We start from the raw sequence: 27,762 nt of genomic DNA on the forward strand, positions 1-27,762 counted from the left end.
TATGTACTTTTTACATGTCATTTTATTTGTTTTTAAATGCTTATGTTTGGCCTTTATTTGTATTTCAGTTTAGTTCTAGAAGTTCCAACTTATTTTATTTCGATTATTTGCCAAGACAAAAATTTTTTAAAACTCGAATATTCAGATTTCATTTATTTCATCTTTATTTCAATTAAAATAATTTTTAATACTTAATCATTTATAATTTATTTATCTAGTGTAATCAAGCTTTTGATGGAGTAAACGGATTGTGTTGATAATTATTAAAATGTAACTTCTATTTAATATTTCTAAAAAAAAATTAAAGAAAATATTTAAACCATAGACTGTAAAAACGTTCAATCAAGTGTGAAGAGGAGTAGTATAGCTTAGCCCCGCCCCCTCGCGGTCTACAGAATCCTGGCTGCCACCCGGAAGTATCCCATTGATGATGTTGGCGATTACAACGCGCTGGTTTGCTCTTCCGTATAGCGTTCGGTGAACCGAGTGACCGAGGATGTGAGGCTGTCTGAATTCCCCATTAGGCTCCTTCAGCATGAAGAAGAGAAGCGCGTGAGCGGATCTTAGTGAAGGCAGTGTGATTTCGGCAGGATGCTCAGGCTGTTCGCGGCGCTGATGATTGTTGGGCTGCTGCTCGCGTGCTTCACTTCTTGGGTGTTTGACAGCTATGACACCGCCTGGCACCCGAAGCGCAGTTTACATCAGCCCAAGAAGATTGTCCCACCGTATCCCGGCGGGCAGCTGGACAACATATTTTGGTTCGTGCAGGTAAGCAATGAATGAGAGGCCAGGCATAATAACCTGTCACGCTGTCAATTAACTGATCATGTGATCGATTGGGGATGGCTTTTATTTTGTGCTCTGCCATAATAATTTATTCTTCTTCAGTATAGAGGATTATTGTGCTCGAAAAGGAATATTCTAGCAGGTAGCATGACATCGAAAGCCGTTAGTAAGTTAGCTGTATTGTATATGCACTTGAATACTCAAGACTGTTTTATGTGGTTTATAAGTGTTACAAAAATGAAATTATTTTTTTTATAAAGGACATATATCGCATAATTCCAGTGTAATCAATAATTTGATGTAGTATACTGATTTAATTGTTTATTAATGTTAATATGTAACTTTTCTATTGTCATGTAAGAAATCTTGGGTAGGCCTAACCAGTCTTAAAGGGTTAGTTCACCCCAAAATGAAAATTCTGCCGTCTTTTACTTTACATGTAATAGAATTACATAATTTCAGTAACAATGTTAACCCTCTGGTGCTCTTCGTTTAGGGGTTGCATTGGTTGTCTTGGTTGACACCTAAAATTAAACTTCCTCCACCCCAGTAAAACCAATGCAATTTATTTTTCTTCAATAATATTTTTTCTTTTTAATTTTGTATTTTGAGATGATTTTATGGTATTTTTTAATATTTATGCAATAATTATGGTCTATTTTTGCCATTGAAAAAAAAAATTGTAATTTAATTTAAAAAAAAAAAATGTATTGCAGTACTTCAGGTTAAAATAGAGACTAGGCCTTAAAAATAAAAATTTTTGAAGGCAGATTAGTTCCCTCTTTTGGAATTATTTAAGAAATCATGCAAACATGGGTGTAATCACTAGAGGTCTATATGGAGAGGCTTGAGAATTCCCTAGTTCTGTTTTAGACACATTTAATTTTTTTTTTTTATGGATTTGAATATATATTTAAAAAATCTCAAAGACTACTTATTATAAAGTTTTAAATATATATATATTTTTTGTTAGAAATAAAGATTTTTTCTGTGAATTTGTGTTTTTGAGGATTTCCCATTCATCCCATCATGGTCATTTTTGACCGAAGAGCACAAGTGGGAGTATTTTTTTTTACGACCAATTAGCATGCTCGAATCATGCCCTCAATTTTTTAATGCTAGAAAAGTCACCAAGTTTCATATCATTCTGATGAAGCTGTGATTTTTAAAAAATCCAAATGTGGTTCATAGGTTAAATTTTTCCATAGGTGTGTGCGCGTGTGTGTGTGTGTGTGTGTGTGTGTGTGTGTGTGTGTGTGTGTGTGTGTGTGTGTGTGTGTGTGTGTGTGTGTGTGAGAGAGTGGATGTGTCAACATCACACTCTTGATGTTTTAGAGTGTCACCCCTTTACTGCTGTGTACTTTTTTTCAGCATCGTGGCCGATTTGTTGATTGTACACACAAATATTCTGAGAATTTTTGTGTTTTTGCCGATTTCCCATTCATTTCCTATGGCAATTATGACCGAAGACAATGAACGCTTTTTTTGTTAACGACCAATTAGCATGCTTGAATCATGACCCCAATTTTTTTGTTTGCTTACATACCTAATGCTAGAAAAGTCACCAAGTTTCATGTCATTCCGATGAAGCTGTGATTTTTAAATTTTCAAAACTGGTCAGAAATGACCGAAGAGCACCAGAGGGTTAATGCTGGGACTTTAGGCCTTTTATAAATTATAATATGTTATTTATTTTAGAGTAATTTTTTAAATATATATTTATTTAGAAGAACTGTATTATTCTACTGTTAGCTACAATTGTAGTTCATGTGTCTTTCACTTATAAATCACTTGGGGGGTCCTTTTGGCCTGTTGTCACTTGTCATAGAAAAGAGGATAGGTCATAATTGGTTCTTCAAATATGAGTCAGATTTGATATTTTTAATACATATTAATGAACTATTTTAAGAAAATTTTAAATGGAAGGCTTAAAGGCACAATATGTAAGATGTTTGGATTAAAATATCCAAAAACCACTAGAACAATGTTATATATTTTGTGGACTTGTGTACTTGCATTATCCCAAATGTTTCCAAAAAAATTTAACTCCAGAGAAATAAGCCATTTTGACCAGGATACGGACCGTGTTCGTGCGTCACCTATCAATGACGTCATACCGCCTTGCCCTCGATTCCTGGTGGAAACACCAAAGACGCTTTAATATATTATGTGTTTTATTAGACAGGTGAGCAACTGTTTGGATCCATTCATTGACAGGAAACGAATCAATCTTATATAGCTCAGCACAGTTAGTCTCTAGCTTACTGCAGAGTGCAACAAGTGTCTCATAGTGGCCGTCGAGCAAACTCACAGAGTAGCATTATAACATAACTTTCAACAAACTCAAATATATCTAATTTGATAAAACCATGCTGCGTTACCCCACATACGCATGACAGGAAGAAGCAGAGCCTTGTCTGCGACATAATAAAAGCTCAGCGAAATCAAGGCGTCATCAAGCTAAGCCTTTGCTTTGAATAAGCAACCTCTAGCGGCGAAACCATACACACACACACACACACACACACACACACACACACACACACACATACATATATATATATATATGAGGCTTATTTCTCTGGAGAGAGAGAAACATTTTGGCATTTTTTTTTATCTACTGTATGACATCCTGGAAACAAAAAGCATATCACTCAGATGTGTATGTACAGTGTGGATAAAGCCCTTATGTTATAGTTTGGATGGTAAAACATGAAACCTTCAGCTGTGTACTAACTCGCACATAAGAGATGCCTCCTCTAATATGCCAGTGGCACTTGTTCTATAAATAGGCATGTTTTATATGTGAGATTTCCAACACTCACTGTTAACTACACACAGGCCTGCATGAACCCTCATTATTTACTGATTTCTTTGTGCAGGTGTCCGACATCCATATCAGTCGTTTCCACGATCCGAGGCGCATTCCAGACTTCGAAAGGTTCTGTAGTGACACTATTGATGTGATCAAACCTGATCTTGTGCTGGCCACAGGTGAGCTAAAATAAGTTATTTATACATAGTCAAATTAGATTTTATATTCAGCATAAACACACATGTGTCTTTTACTTTGACTATTTAACAGGGGACTTGACAGATGCAAAGACTGAGAGTAAAATGGGTTCTCTTCAACATGAAGTGGAGTGGCAGGCCTACCACAACGTCCTTAAAAGATCACGAGTGCTGGAACGCACAAAATGGATTGACATTCGGGGAAACCATGGTGATTATTTTTTCCCCTTGATTTTTAAGGGATGATGTTGTGAAAATACTGATGCTGTCAAAAAGGTTTACCTAAACACTCCAACCTGATTTATGACGTAACAGCCTAACTTTTTTACAAGGTGGCGATTTTGTATGAATTTGTGCGATTCACATCATAAACACAACCGTCACTGGGACGTAAGCAGATCATACGAAAAATAATTCAAACGAATTAGCCACAAATTCAACTAAAGATTATGTTCAATACTCTGCCTGTCTGCCATAGGTCAGTAAAACCAATAGTTCCGCCCCAAATGCATGTGATTGGTTGAGCCAGTGTTGCTGTGTCAGGCTGGAACCACAGCAATAAAGGCCTTGTCCACACTAATACATTTTTGTTTGAAACACATCTTTTTCTATTTCCACACTAAGGGGCCGTTTACAAGACACTGTTTTCAACCAAAAACAGAAAACTTTGTATGCGTTTTGGCTGTTCATTTACACGAGAACGGCGTTTTGGCAGCCTGAAAATGTAAGCTTTTGAAATCGGGTTTCAAAGTGCAAGTTTTTGAAAACTATATCGTTATCGGTAACAACAAAAAAAACGCTGACGTCATCCGTATTATGTGATCAGTCCGTATTATAGGCGCTCAGTGTTTCTTTACAAAGTGACATCGCCAACTACTGGCCGGGCATTAGATTACAGCCTTGTCAGTCATTTTCGTGGATTTGTGTGACCGGCGTTCGTTTTGACATTGTTGTCTGCATGTGAAAAAAAGAAAAAACTTTTCAGTTATTAGTACATCGTTGTCTAGTAAACATACCCCGAGATGGCATTTTTGTCAATAAATACAGAGCTTTTTAAAAACGTTTTCCCAAAGTGGATATATAAGTCGAGGTATTTGAAAAAGGATGACGCATGTTTAGTCATGTGATGCATATTGTACCCATAGCATGAGAAATGTATTATGTCTGCTCTATCGGTATGACCTTGTGAGCTTTTATTATGTTTTATGCGCCGTAAGGTGATTTTAAGGTGACATTTCAGTATGGATGAGCAACGTTTGGAAAACTCTGGTGTGGACGGAGAGCGTTTTGAAACGAAAACATGGTTTTCAAACATATCCAGATTAATACAGATGTTGCATATTACAGTGGGATAGGAAAAATATTTTAACATTGCAAAAATGACCCACTTTAGCTTTAGTTTCTATTGTCAGTTGCATCCAGATTTCACCGTAGACGTGTTTGGGTGGGAGATCTAAATAAAGATCAGAATTAAGTTTCCTCTTCACACGTCACTGTTGGTCAGGGACAATAATTGTCCATCTTTGCCCCAGTGTCTGTTGGCAATAAAACAATTAAAGCGAAGACAGCTGGACACTATTATGTCCCACTAATGACTTGAAATGAAGCCTAGCTCTATTAAACAGGATATTGCCTGCTTGTTGTGACACAAGAACAAACTTCAGTGGATTAATAACTTTGCCATCATGTGGCTGTTTATCAGATTCATTACTCCTCCAGTTTCTTATCTTGATTTAAAGGGATAGTTCAGCCAAAAATGAACATTCTGTCATCTTTCAGTCAGCATTGGTTTAGTATTTATTAATATTTGGAATTTGCTTTTGTTTTATTTATTTATTTTTTTATACATTTTTTCAATCTGATATTTTATTTTATCTTTATTTCAATGATAGAAAATGATTTTTATTAAGTTTAGGTTTTAATTAACAACAATAACTCCTCATTCTAAACTAATATGAGTTTTTATTTGTGTCTGTCATACACAAAAAGCCATTTGATAGCTTTGCGTGAGAAAAAGACTGAAAATTAAGTCATTATACTGTAAGAATTATGTTTTGCCATAGTTCTACTGACATTTATCCCTTTAAGCCTCTTTTTAAAACTAACCAGGTGTGACACTTTAAGTTTCCAAAGACAAGTCCACGCTTAAACAGAAAACTATGCAGCACAGCAGAATCACAGCCAGTCAAAATACATGTTTAATGTACAGTTAATATTTCATCTGGTATATGTATATTAATATTAAAGGGATAAAAGGGTTGAACAGAAGATATTTGAAAGAATGTTGGTAATCAAAAAGACATAGCCATTGACTTCCATAGTAGGAAACCAATACTATGGAAGTCAATGGCTAGTACCGTCATTTGTCTGGTTGGTTACCAACATTCTTCAAAATATCTTTTTATGTTCAACAAACGAAAGAAACTCATACAGGTTTGGAACAACATGAGGGTGAGTAAATGATAACAAAATTGTCACTATCCCTTTAAGCTACAAAGATGGCATCAGCTTTAGTGAAGGCTAATGAACATCTCTAATGAATTTGCATAGCTCGCATATCATTTTTCCCCTATTCCCATTATCCCATTTCCCCGCAGGTCCTGTAACTGGTGTTACATTACAAAAGCTGCCAGACATGTAATTAGAGCTCCATTATCAGTTTGTCCTCACTCTTCTTCCGTTTCCAGGAAATCTTGACTAATATTCTCTTCTTGTCTCCTCAGATGCCTTTAATATTATTTCTCTGGAGAGCGTGAACAATTATTACAGGTCTGTACAAATATGACAAAATGGCTATAAAGCTACTAGAAGGTTCAGATATTAAATTCCACATGGAAAAAATCTGTTTACTTTTTTAATTCACTTTTAATGGTGTTATTGTGGAGAATATATCGATGCTTATTTTTTCCAAATATTGTCTTCATTATCTTTCAGCAAAATATAATAACTTGCGCTGCCTCAAACAGAAGTACTATGCATCGCAATTACTTTTTCAACTTAACTTTAAATTGTAGTTAAAGGGATGGTTCACCCAAAAATGAACAATCTGTCATCATTTACTTACTCAAGTTGTTCCAAACCTGTATGAATTTCTTTATTCTGCGGAACACAAAAGATGATATTTTGAAGTATATGGGGAACTAAACCGTTTATGGACCCCATTGGCTTCCATAGTAGGGAAAACAATTATATGGAAGTCAATGGGGTCCATTAACTGTTTGGTTACCAACATTCTTCAAAATATCTTCTTTTGTGTTCAGCAGAACAAAAAAAATCATTCAGGTTTGGAACAACTTGAGGGTGGGTAAATGATGACAGATTTTTCATTTTTGGGTGAACTATCCCTTTAAATCAGTATGGGGTGTAGGACAGTTTCAGAGGGATTCATGTGAAATGACTTCTCCAGGCAGACCAGTTATACAAGATTTACACTGACTTGTCAACTGTTTTATCTCCATTCCTGAAAACTTAGCAAGTACTCTGCCAATCAGAAAGTTGGATCCTTCCACTACATACACAGAACCTCCTTTGGGAACTACTCGTTCATTTGTGCCGATGCCACTCTGACCCCTGGACCCAAGCGGCCATATAACTTCTTTGGGATTATCAATCAAGTAGGAGAGATGTGTTCATTTTTAGCTTTGCTTATGTAAATATAGAGCTGCACGATTCATTGTTAAAAGATGGCAATCTTAAAGGATTAGTTCACTTTTAAATAAACTTTTGCTGATAATTTACTCCACCTCATGTCATCCAAGATGTCCATGTCTTTCTTTCTTCAGTCGAAAAGAAATTAAGGTTTTTGATGAAAACATTCCAGGATTTTTCTCCATATAATGGACTTCAATGGGCTCTAAACGGTTCAAGGTCCAAATGACAGTACTTCAAAGGGCTTTAAACGTTACCAAATGATACCAGGCGATGAATAAGGGTCTTGTCTAGCGAAACCATCAGACGAACGTGATCATCTCTGAGCTCCGCCATAACTTCCGCTAAGTGAGGTCAAAATACTGGCGTGTCATAGATATATCAATCGTAGTTGCCTCATTCTACTGATCCGTGCAGGCGCTAATGAGGCATCTACGTATACATCTATGACCATGCTTGTATTTTGACCTCACTTAGCGGAAGTTATGGCGGAGCTCAGAGATGATCACGTTCGTCTGATAAGAGGTCAAATAATAGCATAAATACTGCTCGGTTTCTCGCAGAAACTGATCGTTTCGCTAGATAAGACCCTTATTCATCGTCTGGTATCGTTTGGTATCGTTTAAAGCCCTTTGAAGCTGCACTGAAACTGTCATTTGGACCTTGAACCGTTTGGAGCCCATTGAAGTCCATTATATGGAGAAAAATCCTGGAATGTTTTCATCAAAAACCATGATTTCTTTTCGACTGAAGAAAGAAAGACATGGACATCTTGGATGACATGGGGGCGAGTAAATTATCAGCAAAAGTTTATTTAAAAGTGAACTAATCCTTTAATTCAAACACCAACGCGACAAGTGACTGTTGAAAAGTGTGTTTGTCATTGAATCATTCATCCAAAAAATTAATAAAACAAGTTATGTATGAGTGAGTCATTGAATCATTTACACCGTTTAAAAAAAAAAAATCATTCAGATTCATTAAACATTTTAAATAGATTGCAGCAATTAACATTTTGTCAGAGCCTCTAGTAAATTTCATTATTTTGTTCAGTTGTCTGTTCAGAATTGTGATCTCTGTTTGAATCACAAAAAAAAAATCTTTATTCCAGTTTATCCAGAATCGTGCAGCTCTATGTAAATGTTATGGCTAAAACTTTTTCTTTGGACTAAAATATGAATGTTCCCCATAGACTCAGATGGACATGTTGGCAACCTTTAGAGAGGAGAGCCTGAGCAGTAACAAGTCCATCTGGTTTGGACATTATACCACATCTACCATCGTCTCCCCTTTCCCAGGAATTCGAGAGCTTATGAGGTTTGGAGAAATCTCGCAGTAACTCTGTCATTCAATTCAACCCCCCCAAGCACTGATATCTGGCACAGATCATATGCACTTATGTTGTAGGACGCTTATAAATAGCACAAATGTTTGAGATATGTTTAGTTTTTTTGGCACATGATTTACGCATTTTTGCTAAGCCAAAACTTCGACTAAACAGCATAAGGTTGTGAAATATTATTACAGTTTACAGTAACTGTTAATATAAATTAAATCAATGTAATTTATTCCTGCGATGGTAAAGTTGAATTTTCAGCGGCCATTACTCCATCCTTCATTGTCACAGAAATCATTCTATGTTGATTTCTTGCTCAAGTAATATTTCTATTATTATCTATGATGAAAACAGTTGTGCTGCTTAATATTTGTGTAAACAGTGTTAAATCTTTTTTAGGGTTCTTTGATCAATCGAACGTTCAAAAGAACAGCATTTATTTATAATTATAATTAATTAATTTGTTACATTTATATAGCGCTTTTCTAGGCACTCAAAGCGCTTTACATATAGGAGGGGGAATCTTTTTGTGGTAGAAATCTTTTGAAACTATGTAAAGTCACTGTTGATCAATTTAATGCAAATTTAATGCATCCATGATGAATTATACTATTGATTTCTTTAAAAATAAACTGTCCTCACACTTTTAAATGCTAGTGTAGATTGATATTATTAAACATTTTTAATTACAGCACCACGTCTCTTAGAACAATACTGAAAACACCAGAAAACAACTGAAAATTAATATAGACTTTGTAAGTTTCTATCCATAAAAAAGTAATAGTACAATAATTTCATTTTAAAATATATATATTTGCATTAGTGCCTCAACCTAAATTCTATATCTTCCAAATATTTCATTTTACTTTGGCGAATCCAGTGATTTATTTCATCTTAAAAATCACAAATTTTCTCAGTCTTGTAAACATGACTTATTTGCAATTAAAAAATTCCCTCTATGTTCCAAATTAGGAAAGTACATACAATTTTTGTGTGCGATATGAATCAGTCAGTGAACTGGCTGTGCCGTCTGAGACTAGATTTGGGCCACTTTTCAAATGTTATTCTAAATCCGAATTCTGGTCTGAAATCAACATTTAGGTGGTCAACACTCAGGTGCATGGGAATATGCTGTATTAATAATGTTACATTCAGTGAGTTAAACACTTGTGAGGAATAATGTTAAAAAGCTAACAAGCGCCACTAGTTTGCAGATTGTGTTTTGGAAGGGCATTATTGTGTACACAGTGTCTTAAGTGAATGCAATCAGGTGGGTTGCAGGGTAATTGCAGCCTATAAGACCGTTCATTTCAGTGCTGGCGCATCATATTCTGCTAAATCTCCAATTTCATCCGTTGTGTTTTCTACAGTACAGCCGTAGCGTATTTGTGTGGGCACCTACATACACTAGGAGGCTACATGCCAGTACTGCACAGTCGACATCAAGCAGGCACGATGGAGTTAGAGCTGGGAGACTGGATGGAGAACCGCAGGTAAGCTCACAGAGAACGAGGCCCACACTCAAGGGAATGCCGCACGATGTAAATATAGCTGTATAGATGTTAGCAAGTACAAGAACAGCTGAAATATGAGGAAGACAATTCGTTGTGCCCTAACTCTTATAAAAATAATAAAAAATGCAGTCACATGCTGTTTTCCCTTGGTTCAGGTACAGGATATTGGCTTTCGACCATGATCTGCTTAGTTTCTCTGATGTGACGTTTGAGGACTGGCCAGTTTTGCTGATCACCAATCCCAAAGACGCACAGTACCTTCACCCAGGAGTGGAGCCTCTGGGTCGTATCCGCAGTTCCACGCACATCAGGTGTCTCTGTGTGTGTCCTCTTGAACCTTCAAGTGTTCAAATGTTGACTAGAGCTGCACGATTCTGGATAAATTCTTCCACGATTCTTAACAGACAACTAAACCAAATCATTATTTTAAAAAATCGGTTTGAATGAATGATTCGATGACATGTTTTTGACAGTCACTTGTCGCCACCTACTGGCGTAACGATGTAATCAATACAATCGTTATTTGAAGCACCAAGTTACTTTTAAAAGGTTATTTACTCTATTTTGACATCAGTGTTTATATCCGAACTATAAACTTTTATCCCAGTACTTCTGTGATTTAATATTAATATTTTTAACACAGCAACAGCGATACTGTGTGCCACTGTTTGTGAAGCTATTTCATACCTATACATGGTAACTGCTCTCTCTGGATCAGCAGCAGCACAAACGGAGATTTGAATGTTCCGATGTAACTTTGTCAAAAGTTTAATAGACACAGGCAAAGTCATTGAGATCGCATGGGTGTTTTAACGGTTAATCGTGCAGCTCTAAACGCGTGAAGCATTATCGTCTCTCATCTAAACCTCACACTGTCTTGTCCTGTCATACCAAGAATGTCACATTTTGAAGTTTCAGTTATTGTTGCTAAATGCGCCATGTGTCGGGTTCTGTAGGGTCCTGGCTTTTTCTGAATCTCCGATCACATCCGTGTATGTGAGTGTGGATGGAGTTTCACTGGGAAAAGCAGTCAGCGCTGGGGGTCCTTTACATGTGCTGCTCTGGGATCCAACGCTCTACTCTACTGGACTGCACTCTATCAGAGTTCAAGTGGAGGTAGGTAATGATTAGGTAACCAACCCTGAGTATGAAACTTCAGGGTGTAACCCTTTCCTCGAATCATGCGATTTGTTGAGGAAAGATGTGCTATTATTTTTCTTAACAACTGGACAAGCAAATTATGTCTGGTGGACGATAAATTGAGCAAAAATCCCCACTTTGTAAGACGAATATCTGGAGACAGAATATCATACAGATGGACTTAAGCAACCAATTAGAAAACACAGAATAGCAGCATGCTTAAAACCACACAGAAAACCTTAGCAACTGCATAGCAGTGCCCTGGCAACCACCCAAATTATCCCAGCAACTGCAAAGCAACATGCTTAAACCAGTCCAACCTTTAGCAATCGCATACCAATACCCTGGCAACCAACAAAAACACCCTAGCAACCTAAAATCAACATGCTTAAACTGCTCTGGACCTTAGTATCCACCACATAGCAATGCCCTGGCAACAACCCAGAACACCCTAGCAACTGCAGAGCAACAGGCTTAAACCATTCAGAACCTTAGCAACCATATAGCAATGCCCTGGCAACCAACAAAAACACCCTAGCAACCTAAAGCAACACTTTAAAAAACACTTAGAACCTTAGCAACCACATAACAATGCCCTGCCAACAACCTTGAACACCCCTGCAACTGCAAAACAACATGCTTAAACCATTCAGAACCTTAGGAACCATATAGCCATGCCCTGGCAACCAACAAAAACATCCTAGCAACCTAAAATCAACATGCTTAAACCATTCAGAACCTAAGCAACTATATATCAATGCCCTGGCAACCAACAAAACACTCTAGCAACCTAAAGCAACATGTTTTAACCACTTAGAACCTTAGCAACCACATAACAATGCCCTGCCAACAACCTTGAACACCCCAGCAACTGCAAAACAACGTGTTTAAACCATTCATAACCTTAGCAACCATATAGCAACACCCTGGCAACCAACAAGAACACCCAAGCAACCTAAAGCAACATGTTTAAACCACTTAGAACCTTAGCAACCACATAACAATGCCCTGCCAACAACCTTGAACACCCCGGCAACTGCAAAACAACATGCTTAAACCAATCAGAACCTTAGCAACCACATAGTGGCGCCCTGGCAACAACCCAGAACACCATAGCAACTTCAAAACAACGTGCTTAAACCATTAAGAACCTAAGCAACTATATAGCAATGCCCTGGCAACCAACAAAACACTCTAGCAACCTTAAGCAACATGTTTAAATCACTTAGAACCTTAGCAACCACATAACAATGCCCTACCAACAACCTTGAACACCCCAGCAACTGCAAAACAACGTGTTTAAACCATTCATAACCTTAGCAACCATATGGCAACACCCTGGCAACCAACAAGAACACCCAAGCAACCTAAAGCAACATGTTTAAACCACTTAGAACCTTAGCAACCATATAGCAGCGCCCTGGCAACAACCCAGAACACCATAGCAACTGCAAAACAACGTGCTTAAACCATTAAGAACCTAAGCAATTATATATCAATGCCCTTGCAACCAACAAAAACACCCAAGCAACCTAAAGCAACATGTTTAAACCACTTAGAACCTTAGCAACCACATAGCAATGCCCTGCCCACAACCTTGAACACCCCAGCAACTGCAAAGCAACATGCTTAGACCATTCAGAACCTTAGCAACCATATAGCAACGCACTGGAAACCAAAATAAAACACCCTAGCAACCTAAAGCAACATGTTTAAACCACTTAGAACCTTAGCAACCATATAGCTGGTTGTGCTGTTATTTTAAGAAAATGGCCCAGTGTGAGCTTTTCTCACCTCTTCTCTGTCTCCCTGTTCCAGGACTCAGCAGGTCGCTCAAAAGTGCGAGAGCAGCACTTTACCCTTGAGGAGGACCTCACCCCCAGCTTTGGCTTCATGCAGTCCTTCATCCTACTCACAGACCACTACATACTGGTAGGGAAATGCAACAAAATCATTGTGTGATGCTGAAAACTTCATCACACCATAAATATTGAATTGAGTGTTTATTTACTCATTGTTCATAGCTTTAAACGTCATAATTCACATACAACAATAAAAGTTAGTGTTAATGGATATTAAATGCATCTCAATGACCATGTGTTTGTTCCCACAGGCACGGTTTGCCTTTGTGGCAATAGTATTACTAAACCTTGGTGGGCTTGTACTCTTCAGACTTATGCCTGTATCTTCAACAAGAGGTATTTCAGTTGCTTTAACATATAATACATCTTCTGTCCTGTCTTCATAGTGCCAAAGCATAATTGACATTTCACACTATATACTCTTCTATTTTAACAGGGATGTTTTCTCAAGTGTGGATGTCCCTGCATCTTGTCAGTAAGAGCAACGTGTTCTTCTACTCTCTGCTGCTGTTCAACCTGTGTACAGCATTAGGTAAGTCATTGCCTGACACCACTTTAACAGTTTTGCAAATTGTTGGAACATAATGACTTAAACTACCCCTGTAGAAGGCCTGTGATCATTATTATACAGAAAGAGGCTTTTTTTCCCATTTACCATTCAGAGGAGAGAATGAATTATAGATAATGACATAATTATTATATTATAGATAACTGCCTCTTAGTTTTATAAATGTCTATAACTAACCCTTGACCTTTGGCTGCATAATTAATTTAATAAAATAAAAATCTAATAAAATTGTGAAAGTGCCGATTACAGCATTCTATTCAGGTCAACTCCTGTTTTAGCTAAATATTCGTAAATACATTGTTTTTTTTATTGTTTTGTGTTTATAAGTGGTTGAGCATTGTAAACAAAAGACAAATTTTCTTCAACGTTTGCTTTATTGATTTTTAGAAAAAACACTAAAGAACAATGAGAAAAAAACTATGGTAACACTTTATTTTACATTGTCCGTTACATATGTTACATATACTTACCATAGTAATAACCGTAAAAAATTATGCATAATTACATGCAAATAACCCTCAACCAAAAGTACATGTTTTTAATGAATAATACTCAGTACTTAAATATATAATTACACTGTAACAATGACGCCTTAATAATAAAAATAAAGTGTAACCATAACTATATAGTATATAATATACAAGATGCATGTCAAAACATTGGTACATTAATATCATGACATGTGATGGATATTAAGCCAGGTTACACAGAAAATAAAATAATATTTGGATCAGGTTTCATACTTTGAAAAAAAAAATCTAGGTTTTCCTTTTAACAATTTCCGAGTTTTTTCCAGAGCCAAACAATAAGACAGTTCCTGTAACCACCATTGTTTAAATTAGGGCTTACAAAATCAATAGGAGTGTACTGTACATTTTCTTAATGTAAATTGAAATCTATATGGGTCATTTTTGACCCAAAACATAACCGGTGTAATTTTTTAGTTCACAACTGTTCACAAAATGAAAATTGTCATAATTTACTCATCCTTGTGTTGTCCTAAATTTGTATGACTATTTCATCTGTGGAACAAAATTATAGATATTGTTTTTTATAAAAAAAGGAGTGTTTGTTTTTTGACTATACAATGAAAGTCAGTTAACCTTCCATTGACTTTCATTGTATGGACTATATATATATATATATATTGACAGTAAGTCATAGAGGTTTGGAAGGATGTGAGGGTGAGTAAATGAAAAATGAAGACAGAATTTTCATTTTGGGGCAAACTATTCTTTTAAAGCAGTCAGATCCACAGATGTGTTTTTTAGGTGTCACTTTTGTTGTGAATCCTGAAGAAACCTTACCTGACACTTAAAAAGAAGTGGTCTGAAATGAATAATCATGATTACAATATCAAGGAAATTGATGATTATTATGTAGCCCTACTTGGTTTGCTAAAGAGCGCAATGAAGACATGTCAGGATGAACTCAGTCGCAACATGTCTTTGTAATTACCGTGAAGAAGGAACATTGCACTTTGTCTGCTGGTTTTTCAGGTCCATGGTTCATCGGGGAAATCATTGATGGACACAATGGAGCTTGCTTTGCTTTTGGCGTGTTTGTGGATGGGCATTTCCATGAAGGCAGTCTGTCATATGTCGTGGGAGTCACACAGGTAATTCAGAATTTAGCGTTGGGAGCCAAGAACCTGCATATTCTTATCCAGAACTGGTTCTGTTTTTTTTTATGAAAAATACCGTAACCGTACTAAATGAACAATGAACTGTATTCCTCACAGAATGAATGTCACAGAATTCAGCAAATATTAATTAATCATCAGTAGGGCTGTTTAATTAATCAAATGGCGATATGGACTGTGAATATTAAAGTGCAAAAAGACTGCTACTTAAATATGAAGTCTGCAATTTCTACTGTTAGCTGTCTCTGTGAGAATGAACAGCACTGATTTGTCTACTATACATACTCAAGTTTGTCGTGTTTTCAGCATTCTGCCGTCTCACTATATGAACACATGAACATAACTAGCTTTTAACTCACCATTTAATTTGATAAAAACTGTCTCACCTCAACAATAAGGTATGAGGGGCTGTGCTGTATTGTGACAGTGTACAGTCACAGCTGAAGGGCATTGCTAGGCATAACGTGAAGTAATGGTTACCACAAAATACAAATATTGAAGCGAAAATATGTGTTTTTAATATGTTACTCTTTTTTTAAGCAAAATCATTCCGTTCCATCCTTCCGAAGCCAGAAATATAGTCCCTGACAATGACAGTAAACGTCTAGAGAATGCTCCTAGATGCAATGCCTCATCTGATAGACCTCAAATAAAAACGGAGGCTAGGAACTGTTCTCATGCACTGAATTTTTTTTAACACAATAAATAATATTTCCTCACAGATATAGAAATGCTCAAAGGGTTAGTTCCACCCCAAAATGAAAATTCTGTCATCATTTACTCTCATGTCGTTCCAAACCCATAAGATTTTGTTAATCTTCGGAACACAAATGAAGATCTTTTTGATGAAATCGGAGAGATTTTTGTCCCTCCATTGACAGCTATGCAACTACCACTTTGACGTGTAAAAGAGTCTCGATCGCTTTATTTGAGGAACAGATTTAATTCACATATAAAATTTTATCAGCGAGCACAAACAGAAGATCAACTGAACCTGCCGTGACACAAGAATGAACCCCATTGGTTCTCGCACGTCAAGCGAACATTGAGCTTCCGTTTACCACAACTGATGTGTGAGTTGATCAATGTTTATATGTGAATAAAAGTCTAAATTCAATCTGTTCATCATATAAAGTGATCAAGTCTCTTCAGAACATTTGGACAAAACCGCTCAATTCATATGAATGCGGTTGAGGTTCATTTGTGTGTGTTACGCAGCACGTTTGAGCTTCCTCAAGAACCAATGAGGTTCATTCTTGTGTGTTACGCAGCACGTTTGAGCTTCCTCAAGAACCAATGAGGGTCATTTGTGTGTGTTACGCAGCACGTTTGAGCTTCCTCAAGAACCAATGAGGTTCATTCTTGTGTGTTACGCAGCACGTTTGAGCTTCCTCAAGAACCAATGAGGTTCATTTGTGTGTTACGCAGCACGTTTGAGCTTCCTCAAGAACCAATGAGGTTCATTCGTGTGTTACGCAGCACGTTTGAGCTTCCTCAAGAACCAATGAGGTTCATTCTTGTGTTACGCAGCACGTTTGAGCTTCCTCAAGAACCAATGAGGTTCATTCTTGTGTGTTACGCAGCACGTTTGAGCTTCCTCAAGAACCAATGAGGTTCATTCGTGTGTGTTACGCAGCACGTTTGAGCTTCCTCAAGAACCAATGAGGTTCATTCTTGTGTGTTACGCAGCACGTTTGAGCTTCCTGAAGAACCAATGAGGTTCATTCGTGTGTGTTACGCAGCACGTTTGAGCTTTCTCAAGAACCAATGAGGTTCATTCTTGTGTTACGGCAGGTTCGGTAGAGCTTTATGTTTATGTTCGCTGATCAAATTTTATTTGTGAATAAAAGCCTAAATATATGATCTGTTCATCATATAAAGCGATCAAGACTCTTCAGAAAATTTGGACTAAACGGCTCAATTCATGTGGATTAGTTTTACGATCTCTTTAAGAACTTTTTGAAACGTCAAAGTGGTAGTTGCATAGCTTTCTAAAGGGAGTACAGAAAGCTATCAGATTTCATCAAAAAAATCTTAATTTGTGTTCCGAAGATCAACGAAAGTCTTACGGGTTTGGAACGACATGAGGGTGAGTGATTAATGACAGAATTTTCATTTTTGGGTGAACTATCCCTTTAACTCTCAGCATGAGAAAACATTTGTTTTCCTAACCCCAACAAGAAAATGTCTTACAATTCCCAACCCTAACTATGGGTGAGTCATAACTGGCCGTTTGTCATCCACAGGTGGTTTTCTTCAATATGCCTCTCACTTTTTACCTCTGCTGGAGTCTTCACCACAGGTGTCGTGGCACCAACTTCCGCTCACAAATCTGCCGGCCGGGCTACCGCTGGAGGACTCTGGCGATGCATTTGGGCATGCTGGTCCTCATGATCTGGCAAGCCTATTCTTGCTACTTCCTGCTGGAGACCTACGGGCCACTGGCCTTCTTCCTGTCTCCCGTACGTACCTGGGCCTTTCTCATGGGCCTGCTGTTAGTGTACAGGGCATGGTGGGGAGCACCTCCTCGTTTCTCCGATGGCAGCAGGACCAACCGTCCTTTGTGACGGTGACAGTTGAAGCGAGGCCTTCACCTGTATCGTTGTGACGGACATTGTTTTGTGCCAAGCTCTTCCCTCCTTTCGCCATCAAATTGCCAATCATTCCCATTACACGTTAGGATAGAGAAAATAGCCTTTAGTTAATATACAAATCTGTTATATGGAGCGATGATGACATCATCACACGTGGATGACGGAGCCGTTTAAAACCATTCAGACACGTTGGTAGATTTCATAGCCAGTTCCCACAAACGTGAACCCATGCAGTGTTGAAGTCCTAACCCGATGTGTGTGGTTAAGCATACCTATTACTTTGATAAACTGCACATTATGTTCTTGTCAAATTATGTTTGTTTTTATGTGTGAGGAGCAATCAAGAAAGGGATAAGACTGCCTGATATTTTTAATGATTCTGCATGAAACTGCCACTACACAGAGAGGTCATTCAATATGGATCCTCTCAAATGTTTTTAAAGCATAAAGATCACACTGTAAAGAGGAAGATATATCGCTTTCTCAATTTTCTCACACCTGTAGACAATAATATGTAAAGGATAATTTAAGGGACGAAGCTGGTCACAAATTAACTTTGTTACAGACGCAATCATATACCACTCCGCCAAAAGACGCCAAAGCCTCAAGCTTTGCATAGCACCAAGTTGAAACCGTGTATGTGAGCATAATGGGACACTGTTCAGCCAATCAGAACTATTATGATCAGCTGACTATATTATCCACACTTATTACTACTTACCAAAATAGGAAAAAAACTATACTGTGATACAAGGAACCTGAAATTGCCTGTGACAGGTAAATTGTAGTTTAGTGGTCATTTTACAAAAACATAGACATCCGACATAGAATGCCAACATTGACTGAAATTTGTCAGAATTAAAGGGTTATTACTTCACCCAAAAATGAACATTATCAATTACTCACCCCTATATGTGACCCTGGACCACAAAAAATAGGGATCAATTTTTTAAAATTGAGATGTATACATCACCTTAAATCTGAATAGATAAGCTTTCCATTGATAGGACAATATTTGGCCGAGATACAACTTTTTGAAAATCTGTAATCTGAGGGTGCAAAAAAATCTTAAATATTGAGAAAATCGCCTAAAGTTGTCCAAATGAAGTCAATGCATATTACTACTAATAATACATTTTGGATATATATTTTTGGTAGGACATTTACAAAATATCTTCATGGAACATAATCTTTACTTAAAGATTACTTACTATTACTTACTTACTTACTATTATTACTTACTATTTGGCACAATAGTTTTGACACGTATATTGTTCACTATTGCCACAAATATACCCGTGTGACTTATGGTTTTGTGGTCCAGTGTCACATATTGTTCCAAACCTATAAGACTTTTGTTTATCTTCAAAATACAAATTATATTTTTAAAGAAGCTAAACAATACTTAACGTGCGTAAGCAAACTTAATTGGTTGATCGGTGTTTATATGTGAATTAAAGTTACAAAATTACATCTGTTCATACTAAGCAATGGTGTCTCTTCAGAAGACTTTGAGTCATATGGATTAATTTTACAATGCCCTTTGAATGGAGGGACCGAAATCTTTCGGAAAGACAAAAAAAAAATGGGTCACGGGTTTGGAGCAACGTGAGGGTGAGTAAATGAATTTGTAAACCCTTCAAGTATTCTGCAGAGCCATGTAATAAGTTTAGGCATAGAACACAAAGGATAATCCACCCTCTGCGGTGTAAGATCTTGATTTTGATCATATTCAAATGCATTTTCCAAAAAAGACTGTTCTCTCAAAAGGAAGAAACCACTATATTTATATAGATGAACACGAATGTAGAACATTTTTGTATTGCACAATGGTTCATAGTCACATTTGATCCACTAAATCCTGGACACCTAATAGTACACATCTAAACACATGCTGAAAAATTCAAGCCACTCATTTTGGCCTGCTAAAGGGCACATGCCAATGAAGCGTATAGAAGAACAATCAAATGTGCACAACTCTGATGCGTGTTTATTAGAGAAATGTTGTCAAGCAGCTCTTTTATATTTGGTTTTGCACACTTGCAAACCACACAAACAACCTAAGGACAAAAATCAGCTAGTTTGAAAGGAAACTTTGTGTTGTCATTGAGGTCTGTCTTTTTTTGCCCCATAATCCACTTGACAGGTGACAGAATGAGCTGTGACAAGAGTTTCTGGTGGATTCACTGACGTCCCTGTTTTGTCAGGTCACTCAAGGTCTCTGTTCTCTCTCAGGAAAGTAAAGACTTGAACAATAGGCTGCTCTAGTTTGTCTTTCAATGACCTGAATGTTATTTTGAAAGAGTTTTTGTTGAAGTTTTAAGGCACATGGTAGTGAGAATGAACATTTTTAGAATATTCCACATTTACTCTGTATATGTTAATCTAGATTTGTGGTGAAGCAATAGGATTTTGAATGTTTGATAATGAAATATCTGCTTATATGTGATTTGGTTTTAATTACTGTATTTAATTTTGAAATTAATTCAGTGTATTCATCCACATTGATATTGTAATGTATATTCCTTCCAGTTGTTAAGCACTGTTTTATGGGCATTCTCTGTTTCTGTGATCACGTGGCTTTTGTAATTTCACTGATGTTGGAAAGTGCTGTTCACATTTTTGTGGAAGGCACAAAAAAGTTTATTTTCAGTGAAAGATTACTACAGATTTACTTATTATTCAAATTTACTTAAAAAAAAATTGTCACCACAAAAATTTCTTTATTCAGATTTCCTGCTGACAAGGTTGTTTTTCCACATGAAGATGACCTCAATTTATATTTGTCAGATTTCTGCACCTCTGAATCATCTTGCATTTGAATTGATTTATCTGGCTGTATTTATGTACTGTATAACAAAGTAAAGGGGTTTCATATTGTGACTTTCATATTTTGTGCCGTCTTTTTCATGTAAAGGTATCAGATTTTAAAAAAAGAAAATAATACTTTTAGTCCGCAAGGATACATTAAATTGATCAAAAGTAACAGTAACGGCATTTATAATGTTACAGAATGTTTCTATTGCAAATAAATGCTGAACTTTTGAACTTTCTATTCAACAAAAAAAATCCTGAAAAAAAAAAAAATGTATCACGGTTTCCACAATAACTTTACAGCACAACTTTTCAGAGCATCAAATCAATTTATTAGAATGATTTCTAAAGATTTTTATTAAACATCATTATATTTAGTTTAGAATGAACACTTAGAGCAAGGCCAATTTTAATTTAAATTAATTCCATTTTTATTTGATGCCGTTATCTATAGTGACTTCCAGCACACTTAAAGGGACAGCCCCACTGGAGCAACCTCAAATGACTTTTCAAAAGGCAACAACAGAGTGCTTTCAAGTAACCTTTGGGTTATCAGCCCAGATTTATACCGACTACACCGCACAACTCCCACAAGTCCTCCAGATGCAAATGTTTGTGTCAGTCTGAAATTTTGACAACTTGTTTGCCTACGTTGCCTCCGGTCATCATGGAGCAGAACGCTTCTGAAATATACAAGTGTAGTATTAATATAATAAACACAGACGGTTCATACAATATGTATGCAGAGTACACTTCATCACATGAGAAATTAATGACAATAACAAACTCTCACCTCCCATGTTTTCTATACCATTTACAACAGTTTCCATCACCTGTAAAATGAAAAGGAGAAATATGGTGTACAAAGGGTTTGTTACGATTTCCATGTGAGGACTGTGGTAGATTTACCTTTAACTGGCCCATTTTTACCCAGTGGCTGAGCTGCATAAGACCTTCTTCATGTTTCTCCATGTAGTTCAATACAACAAATCTCTCCCTGTGAACATATAGTGCGTACAAGTTTTAAAAAAATAAAACGTTCATTTCTGCGATTAATCCTTTCTGTATCACGCATTAAAAATAACTTAACCGTTGGCTACCATATGTGAAGCTCTCTGTGAAACATCTGAACAGATGATAGCGTACAACAACTGAGCGCTTGTAAACAAAAGTCCACTAGATAGTGCACACCAGTGATGCCAGTAACGCGTTACTCTAATCTGACTACTTTTTTCCAGTAACGAGTAATCTAACGCTTTACTATTTCCAAACCAGTAATCAGATTAAAGTAACATCCAAGTCACTGAGAGTTACTATTTTTGTCATTTTCCTTAGTAAAAATATATATTTTTGCTTTCTTCTTGCGTCTCGGGGAGAGTATTTATGTTAAGTGAAGTCAAGAATTAGTCTTAATTAAATTTTTTATTAAAACATGTTTGGTTTTTTTCAGGAAATATTTTTTAATTTCAATTTAAAATGTCAGGAGATACATTTTTGAACATTACTGTTAAAAATGCACTTCCAAGAAAGTGAGTGTTGGCAAAAATGTTTGTCATTTTTATGTTGAGGCGGCAGGGGTGTTGTCGGCAACTGCTGAATGTAACTAATAAAGTAACTTGTTATCTAACTTAGTTACTTTTAAAGGAGTAATCAGATTACTTTTTCAAAGTAACTGTGGCAACCCTGGTGCACACACACACATTTCGCGCTTACGGCCAAGGTATACTTTGAAAGGCACAAGCTATGTTTTCCATCCACCACATATGCATTCCATTTTAATGCGCATTCTGGGATGTTTGGATATAATTCGAAAAAACATAAAATTATGAGCTCAATTGAGTCGATATATTTTTTATCTGATAAGAAAACATGCGCATAAACTATGATGGGAACATATAAATTCCTCAATGCGCATCAAAAAAAAGACATGACTAGAATAACCAGGAGACCGATCTTGTTGCACAGCACCTGAAATGCTGTTTTGGTAATTCTGAAATGCCTAAGCAAAGTCTTACACAAACTGTCTTGCACGACTGCATTCCCAAACAGTTTTATGCAATATTCCAGTTTTGAGCATAAGTTAAACATAGCTACAGAGACAAAGCGGAACACAGAAAATATAATATATACGCGGGGCCTCAATTTGACAGTCCCTAATTATGTCTTATTGCATTTCAATGGACAAAAACTAAATTATGTCAAAATGTCAAGAAAACTTTTTGTCAAGTATCTTTGTAAACCCAGTCTTAAATAAGTTAAAAAGTTTTAAAGGAATGTAAAGAAAATCGGATTTGTGTCATGTGCGACAGGTCTTAAAGTGACAGCAGCCTAATAAATCTGCTACTGTCTGTCATTAATGTTAATCAAAGAACAAAAGAAAAAGAGAAAATCACTCACTGCTCTTGATTGGATAACTTTTATAGCTTTAATGAGAAATAGTCTATATTTAATATATAGACTGTGAAGTGTGCAGTTTTTTACATTTGATTACTTTATTCAATTTCTGTACTATTTCTTAACTGATTATTAGGCTACTGTTAGACCCATTTCATTTTTATCTTTGTTCTATAGTATTCATTTGTGCTATCACTTGTCATTTGCTTATTTGTTCTTATTTTATTACAGACTGCTTGAATTTAAAAAATGTTTGAACTTTATACTAGTTTTTGTTGAGGTATAAAAATGATAATTGAGAACTGTGAAATTTCACTGGCATATAAAGTGTTGGTGTCTTAATTATTATTATTTATAAAAATCCACAAACATACAAATGTATTGGCCAACAAACTAGGTCCTACTAGCTTCTCTCTTGTACCTTGTAATGTTGTTACGACGCAAAGCTTCTTGGGTATCCTCACTTAGAGGAGGTGGGTAAGGCACATCCTTATTGTACTGTGAGATTTGGCCGCACAGGATCACATGACCACCGGGATTCATCTACACAGCATGAGTATTGCACTTTAACACAAAAACACCACTCTGACATTGACAAAAAAAACAAAGTAAGAATGCAGCACATACTGTAACTACTGTACCTGTGATATAACAGCATCACTGATGGGACCCCCTACATTATCAAAGTATATATCAATGCCTCTGGGGCACTTCTCTCTCAGTGCTGAGCTGATATCTCCATTTCTGTAGTTTATCCCTGCTGTAAAACCCAGCTCCGTTACCAAGGTCTGGCATTTCTGCTCGGAACCGCAAATGCCCACGACTCTCTCACAACCATCCAATTTGGCAATCTTAAACAACAAAGGGGGGAAATAAAATAACATGTCAAGGACAGAGCCAAAATTATATAAGTTAAAAATGTATTATGCATGAAGCACATAGTGTAACTTACAGCACTGACTTACAGCTCAAATGATGTGCAAATTATTTTAGGGTCCATATACTTTAAATGACAACGGAAAACTTTTTTTATGTGTTTTGGCCGTTCATTTAAATGACAACGCTGTTTTGGGGGCCTGAAAACACAAACTGAAAATGGGTTTCAAAGTGCAAGTTTTTGAAAACGATACCGTTATCGTCTCTGTGTACACCAACAAAACACAAAATTGTGAAAACGGTGATGTCATGTGAATTACGTGTTCAGTCTATATGTGTGTATTGTGTTTCTTTACAAAGTGCCAACTACTGGCCTAGCAGCAGAATACAATGTTTTTAGTTGTTTTCACAGATCCGCGTGAACAGGGATCATTCTGACAACGTTGTTGTCTGTATGCACATTTTTGTTTAATTTTTAGTACATTGTTGTTGTGTAAACATACCCTTAGACCGGTGTATCCATTTACCCATTAATAATCATCTTCAAAATCAATAAATAAAAAATTATATACAGTAAGGAAAATAAGTATAGTGCATATATATATGTATATATATACTGTATATACTGTATATATATATATATATATATATATATATATATATATATATATATATATATATATATATATATATATATATATATACTGTATATATTATATATATATATATATATATATATATATATATATATATATATATATATATATATATATATATATATATATATATATATATATATATATATGTATATATATATATATATATATATATAATTTTTTTTTTTTTTACAAAAATCTTGTATTACTAATTAATAAATAACATTATGTTGCAAATGATGACCTTTAACAACCTGAACTAAACTTGTCTTATCATAAAACAGTCAAATTATCTGATTATTGACTTGAAACACAGTCATAAGGGGTCCTGTCTATGATACCATTTCCTGTTTTATTATTAATTTTTTCACTTTGGTTGCACCCCATGACTGCAAAACTTGTTCATATTTTATTTTTCTAAGAAATAATAAATTGTTTTTTCTATTAACTACTTAATACGATTTTATATTCAATATTTTAATTCTTTAATGAGTTTTTTTTCTTCCTTATGATATCAGGACAGTTGAATCTCCCTGATAATTTTGACTTTATGCCCCCAAAAATATCAAAATCAATTTTAATTCAGAAATTAAAACATGCTAGTCATAGAAGAGATGTATTTGAGTCACAGTACATATACAGCTCTGGAAAAAATTAAGAGAAATCAATGTTAAGTGGTCTCTTCATTTTTTCCAGAGCTGTATATGTATTGTTTTTTTAGTGCTGTCAAATCAATTAATATCGCATCGAACATAAAAGTTTGTAAATATATATATATTTATACTGTGTATACACAAACTTTTATGTTAGATGCGATTAATATTTGACAGCACAATTAAAAAAATAATAATAATTCATACCTCCGAATGAAAAATGTAAAACTAAAATAATAAAACTAAATTCATAATAACCCTATTTCATAAATCTCTATCTTTTAGTAGAGAACAGGCCAGTTTTGTATACACTTACACATTACCTGTCCAGCAACTGACCCACAAGCTCCAGCTGCTCCACTGATGACCATTGTCTGGTGGCTTCCTGCAGTCACATGGCCCTTCTCTCTCACACCTAAAAGAGCAGTGAGGCCAGGCATGCCTACCCCTCCTAGAACATATGACAGGTGTCCATCAACCATCTCTGGGTCAACCTGCAAGAATGAGTACACCACACATCATAAAGCCTCATATTCATATACACGAAAAGACTATTTTATCAAACATGCCAAAATAAACATATAAATACCTTTTGTAAAAGGCTGCCATCCATCACATCATAGGTTTGCCAATGCCAGTTGAAGGAGGTGACGATATTGCCCACAGATAATGCCTGATTCTTGCTGGCCTCGACTACACCAACTCCACCTCCATCCACACACTCATCTAATCTCCATGGCAACAGGTAGTCCGCTCCAGTATCATCGTTCATGCGACAGCGCTGAATTGAGTTTAGTGTTATATTGTTTCATAAAATGAGTGAAATAAGTCTTATTTATATTATATTATATTTATAGTGAATTGTATTATTATAATATATAATATTTACTTCATGAAAACTCAAAAGCCCCACATAAGAGATAAGAAGAAGAAAGAAGGAGGGAGGGAAGGAAGGAAGGAAGGTCGGTCATCTCACCATGTAAGGGTCAACTGAAAGAAAGACTGTCCGAACTAACACTTGTCCTTCTTTCAACTCGGGGGATTTCATAATCTCTTCTACACGGAAATTCTCTGGAACCGGATGACCATTTTTGCCTAATCATAATACAGGGAAAACAAATGTACAGGAGACTCTTGCAGCACGGCAATATCCTGATAAGTAGAATGTTATTGTTAATGATGTGTAAACATGGTTTACCTGGTCGGGAGCCCAACACAACTCTTTTTACATTTAACATTTCCCTTCTTTTTATTTTATTACTCTTTAAGACTTGTCTAGTCAGAACTTATATCTTTAATGCAACTCTCGCAAAGACTGAATTTCTTCCTGAAATGATCACATGTAGCCGAGGCGCTCGTCTGATTGGCTGCAAGATAGTTAAAGGACTGGGTAATCAGACTCGCGAATCGGTTCTTTTGAACAGTTCGTTTCAAAGAACCGGTTCTTTTTTGATGACTTATGCATACTAACATACAACAAAATTATAACAATAATAAGCAGATATACAGTATTTCATGTGTTCAAGTTAGTCTGTTGCTGCTTTGACAAAAACATAAAGGTCCGGTTTCAGAGACAAGCCTTAGAGTAAACCAGGATTACGCCTTAGTTCAATTAGGACATTAAAGTAGCTCTGATAAATGTGCCTTAGAAAAAAAACATTACTGGTGTGATTGAGACAAAACAATGCCTCTGACATATTTTAAAATACGTCAGTGCAAATTGTTTTCTGACAGTTTAAGCTAGACAAGGCTTAAAGGGATAGTTCACCCAAAAATGAAAATTAGCCCTTTACTCACCCTCCAGTCATCCTAGGTGTATATGACATTCTTCTTTCTGACAAATACAGTCGGAGTTATATTAAAAAATGTCCTTGCTCTTCCAAGCTTTATAATGGCAGTGAATGGCTGTTTCTATTTTGAAGTCCATAAAAGTGCACCTATCCATCATAAAAGGGCTCCACACGGCTCTGGGGGGTTAATAAAGGCCTTCTGATGCGAAGTGATGCCTTTGTGTAAGAAAAATATTAATTCTTTACAAACTGTAATCTCTAATTCACGCTAACTGTTGCACGTTCACAAGAGACTGGCGTTCCAGCGTATAACGTAGGACGCAGGAACACCAGTCTCTTGTGAACGCGTGTAGTTAGCGGAAGTTAGAGATTACAGTTTTAAATATGGATATTTTTCTTACACAAACGCATCACTTCGCTTCAGAAGGTCAGAATGTCACATAGGCCTACACCTAGGATGACTTGAGGGTGAGAAAA

At 36.2% G+C, this 27,762-nt stretch overlaps 2 protein-coding genes across 3 annotated transcripts; one reads left to right on the forward strand and one right to left on the reverse strand.

Annotated features, from left to right (window-relative positions):
• The first annotated feature begins 389 nt into the window (after window positions 1–389).
• tmem62 (transmembrane protein 62) lies at window positions 390–20,990 on the forward strand. 2 transcript variants are annotated; one of them, XM_079833542.1, is made up of 14 exons: window positions 390–768; window positions 3,669–3,780; window positions 3,872–4,009; window positions 6,522–6,567; window positions 7,271–7,412; window positions 8,639–8,763; window positions 10,153–10,275; window positions 10,452–10,607; window positions 11,253–11,412; window positions 13,255–13,368; window positions 13,550–13,634; window positions 13,735–13,830; window positions 15,366–15,484; window positions 17,755–20,990. In XM_079833542.1, exons 1-14 carry the CDS (start codon window positions 592–594, stop codon window positions 18,073–18,075), a joined length of 1,914 nt encoding a protein of 637 aa, XP_079689668.1. In that variant the 5' UTR covers window positions 390–591; the 3' UTR covers window positions 18,076–20,990. The 2 variants fall into 2 exon arrangements, with proteins under 2 accessions (XP_079689668.1, XP_079689669.1); XM_079833543.1 differs by having other exon boundaries at window positions 424–768; window positions 8,645–8,763.
• ptgr2 (prostaglandin reductase 2) lies at window positions 20,067–26,856 on the reverse strand. The gene is made up of 9 exons (XM_079833545.1): window positions 26,694–26,856; window positions 26,472–26,590; window positions 26,085–26,276; window positions 25,819–25,989; window positions 23,952–24,161; window positions 23,732–23,853; window positions 21,826–21,913; window positions 21,710–21,749; window positions 20,067–21,599 (listed from the first exon to the last, which is right to left on the reverse strand). Exons 1-9 carry the CDS (start codon window positions 26,731–26,733, stop codon window positions 21,535–21,537), a joined length of 1,047 nt encoding a protein of 348 aa, XP_079689671.1. The 5' UTR covers window positions 26,734–26,856; the 3' UTR covers window positions 20,067–21,534.
• Window positions 26,857–27,762: the final 906 nt, after the last annotated feature.

This window comes from Gobio gobio, assembly GCF_949357685.1.
Source record: "Gobio gobio genome assembly, chromosome: 13".
NCBI classification, from domain to species: domain Eukaryota; kingdom Metazoa; phylum Chordata; class Actinopteri; order Cypriniformes; family Gobionidae; genus Gobio; species Gobio gobio.

Excerpts from the sequence above, each read along its gene's own strand:
- tmem62 (XM_079833542.1), top strand. The coding sequence starts at position 592 with ATGCTCAGGCTGTTCGCGGCGCTGATGATTGTTGGGCTGCTGCTCGCG. Across the intron at positions 6,568-7,270 it reads AGCGTGAACAATTATTACAG|CAAGTACTCTGCCAATCAGA; the intron begins GTCTGTACAAAT and ends CTGAAAACTTAG. Across the intron at positions 7,413-8,638 it reads TCTTTGGGATTATCAATCAA|ACTCAGATGGACATGTTGGC; the intron begins GTAGGAGAGATG and ends TGTTCCCCATAG.
- ptgr2 (XM_079833545.1), bottom strand. The coding sequence starts at position 26,733 with ATGTTAAATGTAAAAAGAGTTGTGTTGGGCTCCCGACCAG. Across the intron at positions 21,914-23,731 it reads CGTCGTAACAACATTACAAG|GGAGAGATTTGTTGTATTGA; the intron begins GTACAAGAGAGA and ends ATATGTTCACAG. Across the intron at positions 21,600-21,709 it reads TGGTATAGAAAACATGGGAG|AAGCGTTCTGCTCCATGATG; the intron begins GTGAGAGTTTGT and ends TGTATATTTCAG.